This window comes from Callithrix jacchus, chromosome 9, assembly GCF_049354715.1.
Source record: "Callithrix jacchus isolate 240 chromosome 9, calJac240_pri, whole genome shotgun sequence".
Taxonomy (NCBI): Eukaryota; Metazoa; Chordata; class Mammalia; order Primates; family Cebidae; genus Callithrix; species Callithrix jacchus.
In genome coordinates, this window is record NC_133510.1 from 27,292,610 (window position 1) to 27,311,183 (window position 18,574).

Sequence of the window (18,574 nt, forward strand, 5' to 3'; positions counted from 1 at the left end):
AACCCACATCTACCTCATCCAAATAATTGTGTCTATGTCTTGGTTATTTCTTCATAAATAATTACAGTCAATTCTCATTATTTTCAGTAGTCCTATTCTATAAAGTTGCCTAGAACACTGAGTTAATCAAATACGAAACCCTTGTTCTCAGGGAAAAGAGTACATATGTAACTATCTCACATAGGTTATAATCTAAATTCCTAAGAACGACTCATCCTGGCAGATCAGATTTTCTTTATTTACAAAAGCATAAAGGAAGGATAGAAGTGTTAAGTGATTTTCCCAAGGCCGCTCCACTAACAGTTGCCGGAGTTCAGATTCAGACCTCACCCAGTTGGCCCCAGAACCAGAGCTTCTTGCATTACCCTGCACTGCCCTCTGCCGTGTCTGCCCTCTGGTCATCTTTGTATGAGAGCTGTGAGCAGAAGACCGAGGGTCATCTTATTGGACCTTATCTTGGGAAGTGTGCAAGGAGTGGCAGACTTTTCACCACTGTGTGTATAGCTGTGAGTCACCTTGAAAGCTCCCCAGGTAAAGGGGATTACAAAGACATTTTTGCAAGTAAGAAAAAGCGCAAATATGGGATCCACAAATAATGAGGATCAACTGTATGTGTAAGTGACTGCTAGGATCTGTTTCATGGTAACCCCTTCTGCCGGTGATGGGGAATGTTTCTTTAGCTTCTTTGATAGTTCAATTGCTTACTCATTTATATATTTACTTACCATATGAAATTGATCCCCAAAGAGTACAGTTGCTTTGCTCAAGGGAGTCTTTTGCTACATACTGCTGTATGTAATGAAAATTAAAAAGAGGGCTAACGTTTTTGCCTTGTGACTTTGCGGTGATTTAAATAGAGGATTCATCAAAGGCACATTCCAAAATGAACTTGGTGTGTGTAGGTGGTTATGCCACATGCTTTTATAGATAGTTATATTTAAACATTTTTTGAACTATGTATTTGTACACATTACCCTATAAAATATAAGTGAATGGGCCAGGCTGGGTGGCTCACGCCTGTAATCCCAGCACTTTGGGAGGCCGAGGTGAGTGGATCACCTGACATCAGGAGTTCGAGACCAGCCTGGCCAACATAGTGAAACCATGTCTCTACTAAAAAACAAACAAACAAATAACTTAGCTGGGTGTAGTGGCTCGTGCTTGTAATCCCAGCTACTCAGGAGGCTGAAGCAGGAGAATCACTTGAACCTGGGAGGCGGAGGTTGCAGTGAGCTGAGATCAGGCCATTACACTCTAGCCTGGGCAACAAGAACGAGACTCTGTCTCAAAATATAATAATAATAATAAGTGAATGAAGGAATGAAGTGGGATTATGAGAAAGAGCTAAGAGAAGAAGATATAATGGGTTGTCCATCTTTTTAGTACTCAATGGATATTTATAGATAGCAGTAGAAGCAGAAATTGGAAGAGTAGCCCCAGGAAGGTAGGGAATCGGCCTTTCCTTTGTCTTTTCCTCAATTTCATAGAGTTTAAAAAATACTCTGAGTACAGTAAAAGAATTTCAAACAAAAACATTTCCAGACCTAGTAAAATTTAAAAAAAAATAGGGGACAGGCCTAGTGGCTCACACCTACAATCTCAGCACTTTGGTAGGCCAAGGCAGGTAGATTACCTGAGGTCAGGAGTTTCAGACCAGCCTGGCCAATGTGGTGAAATCCTGTCTCTACTAAAAATACAAAAACTTAGCCAGGTGTGGTGGTGGGCGCCTGTGATCCCAGGTACTCAGGAGGCTGAGGAAGAAGAATTGCCTGAACCCAGGAGGTGGAGGTCACAAGTGAGCCAAGATCGCACCACTGCATTCCAGCCTTGGGTGACAAGAGCAAAAAAAAAAAAAAAAAAAAGGAAGGAAGGAAGAAGGGAGAGAGGGAGGTAGGGAGGGAAGTAATAAATATAAAAGGAAGATGGAGCACCTTTGTGCACAGGAAGGATGGAAGGAAGGAAAAAAGGAAGGAAGGAGGGAAGGAAAAAAATATATATAAAAGAATGATGGTACTTTTGTGTACTGCATGTCCCAAAAATGGGCTGACTGATCTTGTGAAGAAGGGATTCAAGCTGTCTAGCTTACCTGGGATGCATACAGGAGAAAAAAAAAAAAAAGTGACATAAATTCTCCCTGGTTATAAAGGAAATCATCTTCCTTTTGTAATATTTTGGATAACAAAATATAAGGAGAAATCTTTAATTTAGTCACTCAAAACGTTCTGGTTTGTTGCTTTTTGTCCTTTTTTATGCATGTAAACATTTTTAAAAGTGAAATCATAACATATAGTCTTTTGTCACTGACTATATTTTGAGCATATTTTTATTGCAGAAATATATCCTGACATAATTTTTAATAGTTGGATGTATATTTAATGAATCATTGCCACCTCAGAGGTGAATTTCTTTCTATATACATTTATTGGACTCAAGTAAATATTATTGGAATAAATTCATACCGGTAGAATTTCTGGTGGAAAATAGTATAAAACAGTTTTAGGGTTTTTATTTTTTTAGTCTGATCTTATTTATTTGTTACTCAAAAAATCTTATTTCTGACTGGATTCAGACTTAGAAGTAGAAGCTCACAGAGACGAAAGTCTGCGTCTCTTCACCATTTGTTCCTGACGCTTCTCTTTTGCCTCCTTCATTCTCTTGGCCAAAAGTTTAACATATTCTGCGGCCTCTTCCTTGTTTTTCTTGGTATGCTGCTTCTTCAGAGCAATATGCTGCTGTTTGTGCTGCAGGACACATGGAGTAACAAGACGCTGAATCTTGGATGCTTTGGTCCTAGGTTTCTTACCTTCTTTGTTTAAGGGCTTTCTTACAACATACTGGCGGACATCAACTTCTTTAGAGAGATTGAAAAGTTTGTGAATTCTGCTAGCTTTTTTGGGCCCCAGGCGATGAGGCACGGTGGTATCAGTTAGTCCAGGAATATCCTTCTCTCCTTTTTTTTACAATAACCAAGTTGAGAACGCTCAGATTAGCATCCACAATGCAACCACGAACTGATTTTTCTCTTTCTGTCTCCTGTTCTCCTTGATCTGTAACAGGAATGCTTCTTACTCAGTAGTAGGTGGACATAGCCATGGGTCAAGACACCCTGCTTCATGAGGAAACCTTATTTGTTGTTCCCACCACTGATTCAGACCACATAACCCTTCCATTCTTCACCCAGAGCGTCAGCAGCAACTTCTGTCACCGTATGCTTCTCATAAAAAGTAGGAAGTTTACGTTCATAATCCACTTCAATGAGTTTCTGGCAGCCAGTGGCTGGGAAGGAGATGTTCAGCTTCATCTTGAAGCAGCAATATGCCTTCCAGGCACCACGGAAAAGAGTTTTAGGGTTTTTAATAGAAATGTTGAAACGATCCTGTAGGAAAATTCATTCAGATTATCCTCCCACCAACAGGGACAGAGCTCCAGGTTCCCCCTTCCGTTTGTCGTCTTTGCTGATCTTTAAGCAAACACTCTCATTGTTTTCATTACATTTCTTTGGTTTCTAGTGCTTTTGAATCTTTCTCATATGCTCATTGGCTATTTGTACTCTTGTGGGAAGTGCCCCTTTCCCTATTGGTTATTTTATGTTGGAAATGATTCATTTTCTTCTGCGAAATTTAAAGGATTTCCTTATAGGCTAAGGATACAAAGCTTTTCTCTGTCATTGAGGTTACAAAGACTCTCTCTCAGTAAGTGATTTCTCATTTCATTTTTTATTGTATTGCATTGATTGATTTTGCTAGCCAAGCACCAAAGTGACATTTCACTTAATTTTTATTCTGCTGAATGAAAGTGTTTCAACGTAGTGGTTTTAGTGTAAGCAGGAGCAGGATAGATGTAATTATCTAGGTCTCACTCTGTCACCCCACAGATGCAATTATCTAGGTCTCACTCTGTCACCCCGACTGGAGTGCAGTGGAATGATCGTAGCTACTACAGCCTCAAACTCCTGGGCTCAAGCGATTTTTCCCACCTCAGCCTCTCAAGTAGCTAAAAGTACAGATGTGTGCTGCCACGCCCAGCTAATTAAAAAAAAAGTAATGTAGATGGCCGGGCGCGGTGGCTCAGCCTGTAATCCCAGCACTTTGGGAGGCCGAGGCGGGTGGATCACGAGGTCAAGAGATCGAGACCATCCTGGTCAACATGGCGAAACCCCGTCTCTACTAAAAAGATACAAAAGATTAGCTGGGCATAGTGGCGCGTGCCTGTAATCTCAGCTATTCAGGAGGCTGAGGCAGGAGAATTGCCTGAACCCAGGAGGCGGAGATTGCAGTGAGCCGAGATCGCGCCATTGCACTCCAGCCTGGGTAACAAGAGCGAAACTCCGTCTCTAATAAATAAATAAATAAATAAATAAAAATAATGTAGAGATGTGAATTCTCTATGGTGCCCAGGCTGGTCTTGAACTCCTGACTTCAAGTAATCCTCCCACCTTGGTTTGTCAATATGCTAGGATTACAGGTGCCAACTATTGCTCTCATCCGAGAGCTTACTTTTGTTTGCTAATGGTGTTCTTGGTATCTTTTTCTATTTTAGGCCTTGGTGCTAGTGCTGACATATTCCACCGACCATCTGAGGTTTATGGGACTTTTGTTTGAATATTGAACAGATGGAGCTGTTTAGTTCTGGGTCTTTGCAGGTATATAAAGTGTGCCTACCAGGAATCTGCTTTGAAGAGCAGGAAGCAATACAATAAAACTTTGCCTAGCTAGAGGCTTTGGAAGAATGGAGTATTCTGGTTTAATTCTATTAAAACTGGGAATAGAATGATGGTGATAAAAATTCAAAACTTCAATTTCCTGTTGAATGCAATGTGAAAATATAGCCAGTGATTCTGCTTTTCTTCTCTAGTAAGTTTGAACATTCAGCTCTACTTGGTCTTTTATGATAGAACTCCTAGTGTGCCTGAGTCTTCCATTGTGAGATCCTTTCCTAAAACTTTCGATGTAAGAAGATGTAAATAATATTGGATGAAATCAGGCTGTAAGTATACTTTTTTAAACAAAATCTCTGATTGCTGCTCATTTTCCTATTTTATTCATATGAATAAAACACATTGGCTGGAGGGTGAAAGCAGGAAGGAGATTTCTGTCTTTTCATTTCAAGTCATTGTTTCATATTGAGACAAAACATACAGTATCCCTGGCTTTGGACCTATAGAAGGAAACACCTTTTTCTACCTGCTGTATGCCAGAGGTTCCTGAACACCTGGAGGGCCTATTGCAACACAGATTTCTGGGCCCTATTTTAGAGTTTGTGATTCATCAGGTCTAGGGTGGGGTCTGAGAGTGTGCATTTATAAGAAGTTGCCAGGTGCTGCTGGTGCTGCTGGTGCAAAGACTGCATTTTTGAGAACCACTCTTATATACGAACTGTAAATTTTAGAACTCTAGAAAATAGCTTAGTTTGGTCTGGGATAAAAGCACACAGGTAATGGAGCAAATCATAAAAAATTAACTCTTGATCCCAGCCTAATGTGAAATTCAGGTAACAAGCAGTACGCAGTGATACAACACAATTCTTGGATTTTATGATTGCAAGTCATAGCCAAGTATCAAATGAGAAATTCAGTTTCATTCATAGGACTTAGAGAGGCCAGGTGATTCTAGAAAAATGGGATTTAGTGATTAACCTCATGAGAGTAGGAGTTATTTATGTCCTTTTTCTCTCCCCCATCACTTAGCATTCAGCCTTACTTCAGAAGGGTCTTGTATTTGTTTTAAACTGGTAAAGAGCTTTGAATGCCGATTAAGTGGAAAGCTTTGTGTATTTATTTATTTATTTGGAGACAGAGTCTCACTCTGTTACCCAGGCTGAAGTGCAGTGGCATGATTTTTGGCTCACTGCAACCTCTGCTTCTTGGATTCAAGCAATTCTCCTGCCGCAATCTCCCAAGCAGCTGGGATTACAGGCTCCCGCCACCATGCCCAGCTAGTTTTTATATTTTTCATAGAGATAAGGTTTCATTATGTTGGCCAGGCTGGTCTTGAACTCCTGACCTCAGGTGATCCACCCACCTCAGCTTCCCAAAGTGATGGGATTACAGGCATGAGCCACCATGCCCGGCTCAAAGGCTTTGTGTTTTTAAAGATGTTAGACGTGTTTCTTTTTTTCTTTTCTTTCTTTTTTTTTTTTTTTTTTTTTTTTGAGACAGAGTCTTGCTCTGTCACTAGGCACCAGGCTGGTGTTCAGTGGCGCAATCTCAGCTCACTGCAACCTCCGCCTCCCGGGTTCAGGCAGTTCTCCTGCCTCAGCCTCCCGAGTAGCTGGGACTACAGGTGTGCACTACCACGCCCAGCTAATTTTTGTATTTTAGTAGAGACGGGGTTTCACCATGTTGGCCAGGATGGTCTCCATTACTTGACCTCATGATTCTCCCGACTTGGCCTTCCAAAGTGCTGGGATTACAGACATGAGCCACAGGGCCCTGCAGACTTGTATCTTTAAAAAAAAAAAAAAAATTGAAAATGTAGGAGATTAAAAGAAACTTTTTCCAAAAAAAAAAAAAAAATCATTGGCTGGGTGCAGTGGCTCACGCCTATAATCCCAGCACTTTGGGAGGCAGAGGCAGGTGGATCACGATGTCAAGAGATTGAGACCATCCTGGTCAACATGGTGAAACCCCATCTCTACTAAAAATACAAAAATTAGCTGGGTATGGTGGTGCGCGCCTGTAGTCCCAGCTACTCAGGAGGCTGAGGCAGGAGAATTGCTTGAACCCACAAGGTGGAGGTTGCAGTGAGCCGAGATCATGTTATTGCACTCCCGTCTGGGTAACAACAGTGAAACTCCGTCTCAAAAAAAAAAAAATCATTGTGATTATTTTATCTCATTGGAATGTTGGATAATACAGTCTGGTCATCATCAACAAGCATGCTATGGATTTGAGGTAATAAAGTTTTAAAGTTTTTCAAGTGAAACCCAGCCCTGCCCCTCTACTGGAGTGGGCAGGGGCAGCTGGTGCATGGGCAGCCTTCATTGTGACACCACAGGTTCCTCATGACACACCTCTACCTGGCCACGCCTCTATTCCCTTTTATCTTTCTCATTGACCAATGAGCTTGAAGCATTCAGGTCACACCCCTATTCTGGGTTCTAGTGAGGCCCTGGTTACGCCTCCTCTGGCTGAATCACACAGCTGTGTGGTAGGTGACAGGACGTACGTATCTCACTGTCCTCTTCTGTATCACGCTGATGTGGCCTCAACCTCACAACCCTCCCCAACCGCATGTCCCTCTCCAACCCCACTTCCCTCCCCACCCCGAGATGGCCAAAGAAACCAGAGAGAGCAAATGGGCGGAGGCCAAGGAAAAGGTAAAACGCACCAGGTGGTGGCCCCCCAACCCAGCCCCAGGCCCCCTCTGACAGGAGAATGCTGCCAGAGTCTGTGCCACTCCTGAGGCACACCGGGCTGACTCCCAAGTGCCTCTGGGCTCCCTGCACCAAAATCTTGTCAGCTAGCCCCACCCTGTCAGTGGTCCTGCTCCTGCTCTCACCAGTCACCTCAGGGCGACTTTGAGCCGGTGACTCCTGGGGCTCCCTACTCTGTGCTTTGCCCTCACCTCCTGCTGCCCCAAGCCCGACCTCCCTGGGTTCTTTGGGCTCGAATCTTCAAGGACCTGGGTCCCCCGGTGCCTGCTCTCACCAGTTGCCTCACGGTGACTTTGGGCAGGTGACACTTGGTGCTCCCACTCCATACTCAGCCCTCACCTGCCACCCTAAGTCTGAGCTCTGTGGGCTGTTTGGGCTTGTGTCTCCAAGGACCTGGGTTCTGGCCCTGCGCCCCGACCACATCTCAAAGTGGCAACTCAGGCATCACACTGATGTGTCCCCATGACCCCACAGAGAAGCGGAATGTAGTGACGTCACAGTCCCCCAGGAACTGTCATTACTGCCCCTAGACTGGCCTGATCTTAGGACCCAGTACCCTAACTGTTCTTGCCCTGTTTTTGGTTCCTCTGGTGGCAGCAGAGATTTTCAGCTGGAAGAGAAATGGGGACTGTGGGACCTAGAAGTGAGAGGTTTCAGGCTGCCTCACTCCCTTTACACAGACTTTGACAGTGTGAAAAGCCTGCACCTCCCCCGTGAGCGCAAAACGTTGACAATGTCTCTAAGTGGTGATGGGAGAATGGGTTTGGTTTGGTTTTGTTTTCTCCCAGGCTTCTATTCTCCAGAGAGACTTTAACATTTTTTCTGAGTTCTCCACCTCATATTTGAATTCTCCATGGTTCTGGGACCAGAGTGCCCTTCAGTCAGTGGTTTCTGGAGTGAGATCTGCTTCTCTTCTGTGGAACAGATCTTGGGAATCTGAACTTGACAGCTTGAATCTTCCTTATCTCATCTCAACCTGGGGTAATTTTAGTGCCACAGGGTAAATATGGGGCATCTTTCTGAAGCATCAGTGTCCCTTGATTCTCTTGAGAGAGACAAAACATTAGTGGACTTAGGGATGACAGTCACATAGATTTCTAAGAGTATACAAGACTTCTCTCTGAAATGAGGCTTGGGTTGTCCTCTTCCCGTTAAATTCTCAGATTTAACAGAAAGGCTGCCTTCTGCCATGAGGATACACTGATGTAAATGTTGGAAAGCTACCGGTGCCCTTCTTAACACTAACAGATGTGTGAGGATGTATGACTCTAAACCACACAGTGTACAGTTCCTGCCTACTTCATACTGACTTTTCTATCACTGCCTCTGGTTTTGGTCCTTGGCAGCTGCTGATTTGTGGCAAAATCCCAGAGGTCGGAGTCAGAGACTGAGTTTGAATTCCATTATTGCCTTGGTTTTAGCCACGGCATCAGTCCCTCTCAGTCACTGATTGAGACAACACCTCGTACAGTTGTTGGTGGCATTAAATTCGATGCTCTTATAGAGTATTTTGTAAAACCTGTGAAGTAGGGGCCGGGCGTGGTGGGTCACACCTGTAATCCCAGCACTTTGGGAGGCCCAGGCAGGTGGATCATGAGGTCAAAAGATCGAGACCATCCTGGCCAACATGATAAAACCCCCTTGTCTATTAAAAAACACAAAAATTAGCAAGGCCTGGTGGTAACACAAAAATTACAGGCACACGCCTATAGTTCCAGCTACTCAGGAGGCTTGAACCCTGGGGGTGAAGGTTGCAGTGAGCTGAGATTGCACCACCATGCAAAAATTACAAAAACACAAGAGTATTTTGTAAAGCCTGTGTAGTAGGGACTGGGCATGGTGGCCCATGCCTGTAATGCCACCAATTTGGGAAGCCGAGGCGGGCAGATCATGAGGTCAAGAGATTGTAAGCAATCTGGCCAACACGATGAAACCCCCTTATCTACAAAAAATACAAAAATTAGCTGGGCATGGTGTCATGTGCCTGTAGTCCCAGCTACTCAGGAGGCTGAGGCAGCAGAATCACTTGAAGGATTGCAGTGAGCCGAGATTGCATCGCTGCACTCCAGCCTTGTAAGAGAGTGAGACTCCATCTCAAAACAACAACAAAGAAGAAAAAGAAACCTGTAAAGTAGGATGTGACTGTAGGGGCTTGTAGTTCTCATAAGTATCACTGCTCTTGTTTTCACAGCTGAGAGAATATCATCAGCACAACAGCCCTGGTGTTAGTACAGGAGCAACCGACACCAAAAGGGAAATAAATAATGGCAGCAACCCTGAGACAACCACTTCTGCTGGCTGCCACTCACCTGAGGATGTGAGTCTTGGCTGGCCAGGCTTCTGGGGTCAGAGGGCCCAGGGGACAGTAGAGGGTAACAGTTAAGATTGTGGAAGAATTGCCGGGTATTGGTTAAGAATCCTGGGTTTGAATGCTCTCTCTCCATCTGCTAAGGGTATGATTTAGGGCTAATTGCTTGAGCTCTATGGGCCTGTTTTCACATCTGTAAAATAGGGGTGGTATTGTTTTACTTACATTTGTGACATTTCAATGAGATTTGCTCTTGTAGTTTTTATGTTGATCCCTAGTACAGGGCCTGTTGTGAACACCTCTCCTCCTTGGGCTTGTGTTTCCCGAGGAGGTGGAGTTAGAGAGTATCATAGGTTTCTGGCCGGGTGTGGTGGCTCACGCCTGTAATCCATGCACTTTGGAGGCCAAGGCGGGTGGATTACCTGAGGTCAGGAGTTCAAGACCAGCCTGACCAACATGGTGAAACCCCATCTTTAAAAAAAAAAAAAAAAAAAAAAAAGAGTATCACAGGTTTCTGTTAGCTCTGGGAGTCCGGGATTTCAAGGCCAAGAAGAGTGGAAACCTTGGGGCCAAGGGTTCCTGTCTGCCTTTTCTGTCCTATACCGCCACTGTAAAGAACAGCAGCTGGCCCGTATATGCTCAATATTTGTTGAATGAATGCACCTTTGTAAATCACAAGCTGGCAGAAGGTTGGGCTTTTCTCACACTTTATCTCTGAAGATTGATGTTACTGTCCCTTGGAGAGAATCTAGTTTCAGACTTTCAGTTCTGTGGCTGTGGGTGAAAGCCAACAAAGACCCAAAACCTCTTTCTTTGGGAGCTTGAGGAGAGTTTACTAGTTTATGTTCCCATTGGGTCTGAGAACTTTGACTCTAAACTCCATTCCTGGCCCTGGTCTACAGCTTCCTGGCCTGGGGAATAGAGTCAAGTGGGCCACCCTCAGTCACCTTCCTTTGACTCTCCCCATAGAAACAACAGAACCGAGCTCAGCTGGATGAAATAATGTGATTTATTGGTTTGCCCTTGACATGACTGCTGGGTTTGGGGGAGCACTGAGATGTAGAGGCCCCAGTCTTGTCTTCCCCACTCCCATCTGGGGGAAGAAGGCTCACCTCCCATATTCCATCCCATCCCACAGGGTCCCCGATAACCTGGTCCCATGGGTGGTCCTGTCCTGGGACATTGGTGGCATTCCAATGTCCTGGGGGGCATGTCTTGCTGTGCCATCTCTGCCACCCCCTAGTAAGAGCTCTGTCTTCCTCTTCCTATAGGAAAATAGGCCAAGCCATCACCATCAGGCAGTGCTCAGGAGGCAGGTAGAGGTGAGTGGAGGGTGTGGAGTTCCCTCCTGTCCTCTGGAGAAGGTTCTTTGCTTCTCTTTCAGCACATGCTTGGCTTTTCTCCCACAGGCTCAGGCTCACACCATCGGTGCCCTGGAGAGAGCCCTATACTTCAGCGAGAATGCAGCCAGGCAGCTAGAAGGTGGGAATCTGGGCACCCCGTCATCATCATTTCAACCTGGCACTTTGACAGGCTTTTAGGGGGAGTCCCTTGGGCTTCATCTCAACCTCTCTTCTTCCAGGAGACTGCAGATACCTCTTCGGCTGCCTGCAACATGCCTCCCAACACGTGGAGGACTTGAAGCAGGCTTTGTCTGATGTCTCCACATGGAAAAAGGTGGTGGACAGGGTGAGTCCAACCACCTGCCCCATCCCCTGGCAATCTGGCTTCCCAGATGGAGGAGTGATGGTAAAGGTTCCTTCTGCAGGATGGAGTGTCCTTCCCAGGAGGCAGCATGGGCCATTTCTTGGTGCTTCCGTGTGTGATTGTTAGAGGCAGGCTGGGGCTGAGCCAGCTGCTGTGGGTGAGTTGCGGGTGCTGTAGGGAGTGAGCACAGGACACAGAGATCGAAGGCCAAGTGCTCTTACCTGGCTGTGGCCTTGGCCAAGTCCTGGGTAGGGATTAGGGTACTCGTACCATGAAGGTACGGAAGAGTATCTTTAGTATGTTACCACTTGTGTAGAGAGAGGGAACACGTGTTTGTGTGTGTGTGTGTGTGTGTGTGTATTATGGTAACATACATAAAACATGTAAGAATTCATTAAAAACTCAGGAGAGAGGAACAGTGTAAATGAGAGGTATTTCTCTCTTATACCTTCTGAGTTTTGGACTATGCCAGCCTATCGTCCTTTCAAAAAGCCAACGAAAGGTTAATTTCCTTGTTCTTATCTGTGCCCCCACCCCCAGGAAAGAATGGGTTTAGAGAATCAGAGATACCTGGGGGTTGAAATTCCAGCTCTATCTCAGTGATGTTAGGCAAGCACTTAACCTTTAATACCTTATGTTTTTCATCTGCAAGATAGAGGTAATAATAGTAACCATCTCCTGGTGGTTGTGAGGATTAAATGGGATTGTTAGCACAGTGCCTGGTAAAGCACTCAATGAAGATTCTAATAGTGGTAGTAATAACAGTCATAAAAATAGCAATATTATCTGATCTCTCTCGGCTCCTTAGCCAGCTATAAATTCAATCTCTTTCCCTGTCCCTTCCCCACTTACTGAGTTCTTTGAAAAACAAATGAGGGCCCCAGGCTCGTTGGCTCACACCTGTAATCCCAGCACTTTGGGAGACTGTGCTGGGCAGATCACCTGAGGTTGGGAGTTCGAGACCAGCCTAAACAACATGGAGAAACCCTTTCTTTACTAAAAATACAAAGTTAGCCAGGCATGATGGTGCATGGCAGCAGTCCCAGGTACTCAGGAGGCTGAGGCAGAAGAATCACTTGAACCTGGGAGGTGGAGGTTGTGGTGAACCGAGATCACGCCCTTGTCCTCCAGCCTGGGCAACAAGAGCGAATTCCATCTCAAAAAAGAAAAGAAAAACAAAGGAGACCATGGGCATGCCTTGGGAACATACCAGGTGTGACTGAGAGCGAGGAAGTGTTGCTGTGAAGTAGTCACTGCAGCCATTGTTCCTGTCGGCCAGCTGCTGCTCTGTCTGCTGCATCCTGACTTAACCTTTCTGTATTTGCAGTACAACAAGGAGTTGACAAAGGAGAGGGAAGGCCTGAGTCTGGAACTGTACAGGAACACGTTGCTCTGTCTGCTGTATCCTAACTTAACCTTTCTGTATTTGCAGTGCAACGAGGAGTTAACAAAGAAGAGGGATGGCCTGAGCCTGGAACTGTACAGGAACACATAGGATGGGGGAAGGTCGGATGGGAGGTCTGGGGGCCCTTAGCATGGGTGGAGTGCTGGGAGGTGGGGGGCACAGGGGAGCATGGTGAGGGGGTCATAGAGATTTGCATGTGTGCCCAGCAAAGCTCTAGTGCTGGCTGTGCCACTGACTCATGGGGTAGCCTTGGGCAACTCATGTCTTCTCTCTGGCCTGCCACCTGTGACTTTTAATTATTGGGGTCCCTTTCAATGCCACGGTTCTGTGGTGGTTGTGGGGTGAGGGCAGAGGGTTGATCACCAAAGTGTTCCTTTCTGTTCTTCGCTCATGCCTTTCTCTACTGCCTCTGGCCATAGTATAATCAATGAGGAGCTGCAGAGGAAGAACACCAAACTGGAAGAACAACTTAGACTCCTGCAGTCTGAGAAGTTCAGCATCCAGCTCTATGTCCAGGAGCTACAAAGAAAGCTGAATAGGGCCAAGCTCCTGCTGCCACAGGTGAGAGGCTACAGCCCCAGGGGGTTGTGGGAGCCCCATCCATCTGGTGCCATGGTCTAGGGATCATGCCGGGTATGGAAAGGCTCCAGCCCAGAGCTGGAAAATCTGGGTCCTGGTGCTGGTCCTGCCATAGAATCCTCTAGAGTGTGCTAAAAGTCTACAAATTGTGGCCCTGCCTGGGGAATCAGAATCTCAGGGTTAGGACTGAGAAAAAATTTTTTTAAAGCATTGTAGATGAAAGCCATTATTTTGTAGATGACATTTCTATGGCTAACTCATGAGTCTATTTCTTTTTGAGGTTCAAACCAACACTTTCACTATTCCAGGAGCAGCTACAGGAGGAGGTCGAGAACCTGAAGCAGGAGCTTCACAGACTGAAAGGAGAGCTCCAAGAACAGGTGGATGAAAATAATCGCTGGAAACGCCTCTACCAGGAGCAGGAGGAGAAGATCTGGAAGGGGGAGGAGCAGATACAGGAGGGGGAGCAGAAGATACGGGATCAGGAGCAGAAGATGAGGCAGCAAGAGAAGATGATGCAGGAGTGGGAGCAGAAAATATGGGAGCAAGAACAAAAGATGCAGCAGCAGGAGCAGAAAATATGGGAGCAGGAAGAAAATTGCAGGAGCAGGAGCAGGAACAAAATATGCAGCATCTGGAGCAGAAGATTCGGGAGCATGAACAGAAGATGCAGCATCAGGAGCAGAAGATGAGGGAGCACGAACAGAAAATGCAAAGGCAAGAGGAGAAGATTCGGGAACAGAAACAGAAGATTTAGGAGCAGGAGGAAAACATTTGGGAGCAGAAGAGGTGTTGGGAGCAGGAAAAGATGCAGGAGCAGGAGGAGAAGATGAGGGAGGAAAAGAAGAGGCTGTCGGATGAGAAGGAGCGGCTAAGGGAGCAGAAGAAGAAAATGCAGGAGGAGAACAAGAGGCTGAGGGAGTGGGAGGAGAAGATAGAGAATCAGGAGGCAATGATGTGGGAACAGAAGAAACTGAGGGAGCAGGAGATACGGGAGAAGGAAAGGAGGTGGGAGCAAGTGGAGCAGATGGGAGAGCAGAAGGACATGGTGTGGGAGAAGGAGAAGATGTGGGAGGAGTAGAGGATGTGGGAATAGGAGAAGACAATGCAGGAGCAGAATTGTTGTAAAATACTTGCTGGGTGTGGTGACTCATGCCTGTAATCTCAGGACTTTGAGGGGCCGAGGCGGGTGAATCCCCTGGGATCAGGAGTTGAAGACCATCATTGTTAACATGGTGGACCTGGGAGGCAGAGATTGCAGTGAGCCGAGATCATGCCACTGCACTCCAGCCAGGGTGACAGAGAGAGACTCTGTCTCAAAAAAAAAATATATATATCCATATAGTGGTAAAATACAGTTAATATCAAATTTACTATTTTAATAAAAGTTATTTTAAAGTTTCTACCTGAGGATCCTCATATCTATGTATGTTTCTATTGTCTTTTTTATCTCGTGGTCTTTCTCCTTTAGTCTTGCCTGATGGCATGTCTAGTAAACTTGTATCTGCCTCCAGAGTGTATTGACTTTGACTTTATGGCACACAATGGGAGTAAGGGCAGATCACCTTCACCTAGTTTGGGACTAAGCTGGTTCAAAGCAGGTTTTAGGTTTTGTGACAGCTGGTCTAATTTTTATTCTTTTGGACTCCTAGGGGTGGCCCTTCCAGGGTCCCAACCAAGGTCCCAACTCCTTACTGGGACCCAAATTCTCATGATGTCATTTCAGCCCTGTGAGAGTGCCAAACGTTCAGCTCGGCTTTCCAGCCTCTTAACTATCCCTTCATAGTCAGTTTCTTAGCCTCTTGGCCCTATGCTGTTTACCAGTAACCAAATGTGGGAAAAGGCCTGCAGACTGTCGGGGCCACCTCCAAGGCCAGGTCACTCAAGTCCTCGCTGAGGTCTGTAGTTACCTTCCAACAATTGTTTTTGGTGGGGGTTGGGGGCACAGTTTTTTTGTTTGTCCAGTTTCTCTAACTGTTCTTGTGAAGAGGCTAATCTATAACAAGCTACTCTGCCTTTAAAGTTGAAAATCTCCTTCTGTCTTATTTATTTATTAATATTTTTAACAGAGTCTCACTCTGTTGCCCAGGCTCTAGTGCAGTGGTGTGATCTGGGCTCAATGTAACCTCAGCCTGCTGGGTTCAAGCAGTTCTTCTGCCTCACCGTCCCCAGGGCTGGGATCACAGGTGTGTTGGCACTGCCTGGCTAATTTTTGTGTTTTTAGTTTCACCATGTTGGCTAGGGTGATCTCGAGCTTCTGACTTAGGTGACCTACCTGTCTTGGTCTCCTAAACTGCTGAGATAATAGTTGTGCACCGCCATCTGTCTTTTAATAAATGTTTTTGGCTGGGTGTGGTGTCATGCCTGTAATCCCAGCACTTTGGGAGGCTGAGGCAGGCAGATCAAGAGATTGAGACCATCCTGGCCAACATGGTGAAACCCTGTCTCTAAGAAAATACAAAAATTATCAGGGTGTGGTGGCACATGCCTGTAGTCTCAACTACTTGGAGGCTTACGCAGGAGAATCATTTGAACCAGGAAGGCAGAGGTTGCAGTCAGCCAAGATCGCGCCACTGCACTCCAGCCTGGTGACATAGTGATACTTTGTCTCAAAAAAAAAAAATCTTTTTAATTTGTGGTATAACTTCAAATTCAGTGAAATGCCTAGATCTGAAGTGTATGTTCTGATGAGTTTTCACAAATGCATTACCCATGTAATCCCCTCCCCTCCTTTCAAGATACAGAACATTTCTATCATCCAGAAAGTTCTGTGCTTTAATCCTTGTCCTACACTCTTACAGCAGCTGCTGCACATGCTGAGGACATTGGCACAGAACTCTGGCCTCCCTAACAGAGCTGCTTTCACAAGCCTGCTTGCCTTCCCCAGCACTAAATCCCTGCTTGCTCTCTCAAACTTGCCATCTTTAAACTGGTTGTACCTATATAACCTTCCCTCATCAATTCAATAGGTAAACAAACCCTGAAAAACAAACACTCCTTCCTGGCCCAGCAGCCCACAGCCTAATACTTACTGTATACCCAAGCTTTTAGAAATACAACGCGACTTGCAGGGGTAGGGCCTGGCAGCTGCATCCCCTCCCCCTCCTGATGGCTTCCGCCAGCCTACAGGGCCCACAGATCAGATCTGGCCAGGCAGCCTGAGCCTGAAAGTGTGGCAGAGCCTCCTGCTCCTTCACCCTCACTAGTGACAGCTGCCTGGCAGACCCCAGCCTGGGTGAGCCTCCCTTCCTGTCTGGCTGTGGAGGGAGGGAGCAGAGCATACACAGCTCCGCTGCCCTCCCAAAACTTCAGCCTCCTCCTGGGAGAGGGAGCCACTCATTAATCTGGACAAAGCCTTCTTGAGGGCTGTAGTTTGACAGGCTGGGTGTGTGGGGGCCCACTGTGTTACAGAGAGGCCGGTGTGTCAGAAGGCAGCCACCTGGCCAGAGCCTCTTTGGTGACCTCCTTCTCCCTTCCGGACACAGTGTCCTGCACTCTCCCCATGTGAATGCTCCCCTCAGAGCTGCATCCAGGGGTGAGGTTCTAACCCTATGGGTGGGGACATTGTGTTAGTTTACAATGGGCCATGGTTCCGTCATCTGACATCTCCAACTCAGAGTCAATAGAGACAAGAGAAATTCCCTGCACCTCCTCCCTCCTCAGCACCCCCACATCTGCACATATCCACATATGGAGACCCCGACATTGGTCCCTGGGAGTGCTGGCATCTGCGTCTCCTTTCCATGCCTACAGCAGCCATGCCCACTGTGCAGATCCTCCCCTTCCTGGCTTAGTGGGCACTGCACTGCCTCTGGTCCTGCCCCTACACCTGGGCCTCCGTATCCATCGGCTCCCCCAGTCTAGTTATTTTCTGCAACAACTAGGGAGACTGTAAGATCACTTGTTGAGCACGCTGGGGGACAGAGCATAGGCTAGGGCTGAGAGAATGAGGAGGAGAAGCTTATGGTCGTGCTGGAAACTCAGCTGAGCAGAGTCTCTGCAGGCCCATTGGCTGCCCGTCCAGTGGCCGTCCCGCTCCCACCCTCATTTCTTCTTTGTTAACAAAACCATGATTTTGTTAAATATTGGACACCTATAAACTTCATGGACCCTCCTGCAGCCTCCCTTCCATGTATCGGTAAGTCTAAGTCAACTCTAGTCATTTCATTCCTCTGGCCAATGATTGCTGAGGGCTTGGGCATGAGCTGCCTCTTCACCTGAGTCAGCCACAGCTGCCCTCTGCACCTACCACGCTGGGCCAGGAGAGCTCCATCTTGATGGAGATGAGCTGTGAGGAGCTGGTGGCTGGGAAGATCAGGTGGTGGTAACGGGTTTTGTTCAGAAGGTTGTTCAGCAGCTTCTTCTTGGCCTTAGCCACATGGCAGTCCCCTGGAAAAACACACAGACCTGCTGGGCCCTTGTGCAACTGCCCCCACTGTAGCTGACAGCTATGAACAGAGGGCCCAGAGGGCCAGGGAGCACAGGTGCCTCGAGGGCTGGCTGAAGCAGTGAATGTGCTGGCAGGCCTGACTCTCCCTGGGAACTTCAAATGACATTCAGGACAGAGCTCATCTATATTCTCCCATGCCAGAGGTCTTCCTCTTTTCTTGTCTCGAGCAATGGATGGCATCCCATGCTGTACACATCTGATACAAAACTGTCTCTTCCTGACCCCTCCCTTGCTTCATCCAAGTAGCCACCGAGTCCTGTCTGTCCTCCCATCTCCACAGCTACAGCCATGTCTGTACCACGCCAGCCCTGCCCTCCTCATCTCTCCATCCATTCTCTGCCTCTGCCATCCATGTTCCAGACAGTGGCAGGCTGGTCTTTCTACAGCAAACGGAACTAGGGCCCTTCCCTACCCACAGCTCTCACAGCTAAAGTTGGAGTTAAGCCTCACATGGTTTGGCTTGGCATTCAGAACTCTTTCCCCCTCAGCACTGTTGCATCCAGAGTACTCAGTGCAGGACAGGGCAGGAGCCCCCATCCTCAAATGTGGGTTTGGTGCAAAACTGAGTATGAGATGGTGGTTTCCCTAAGAAGAAACAGGGCTGAGGTGGGGGGATTTTCTGGGTTCAGAGTTTGACCGCAGAGTGCAAGCTTCCTTTGAGACACCAAATGGAAGGGTCCAGCTGGCAGCTGGCTCCTGGTCTGGAGCTTCAGGAAGATATCTCAGCTCAGAGCCACATTCAAGGACCAGC

The 18,574-nt window shown here is 46.7% G+C and overlaps 1 protein-coding gene and 1 pseudogene across 1 annotated transcript; one reads left to right on the forward strand and one right to left on the reverse strand.

Annotated features, from left to right (window-relative positions):
* Positions 1-1,712: 1,712 nt before the first annotated feature.
* Positions 1,713-3,304, reverse strand: LOC100406106 (small ribosomal subunit protein eS6 pseudogene; annotated as a pseudogene).
* Positions 3,305-7,130: 3,826 nt separating this feature from the next.
* On the forward strand, positions 7,131-14,731 carry LOC118144131 (golgin subfamily A member 6-like protein 26). Its single transcript, XM_035255732.3, is given in 9 exon segments — positions 7,131-7,317; positions 9,566-9,691; positions 10,954-11,004; positions 11,092-11,164; positions 11,265-11,371; positions 12,717-12,775; positions 13,214-13,355; positions 13,682-13,978; positions 13,981-14,731. Coding segments are annotated over 9 exon segments (1,530 nt in total). The 5' UTR covers positions 7,131-7,197; the 3' UTR covers positions 14,536-14,731.
* Positions 14,732-18,574: the final 3,843 nt, after the last annotated feature.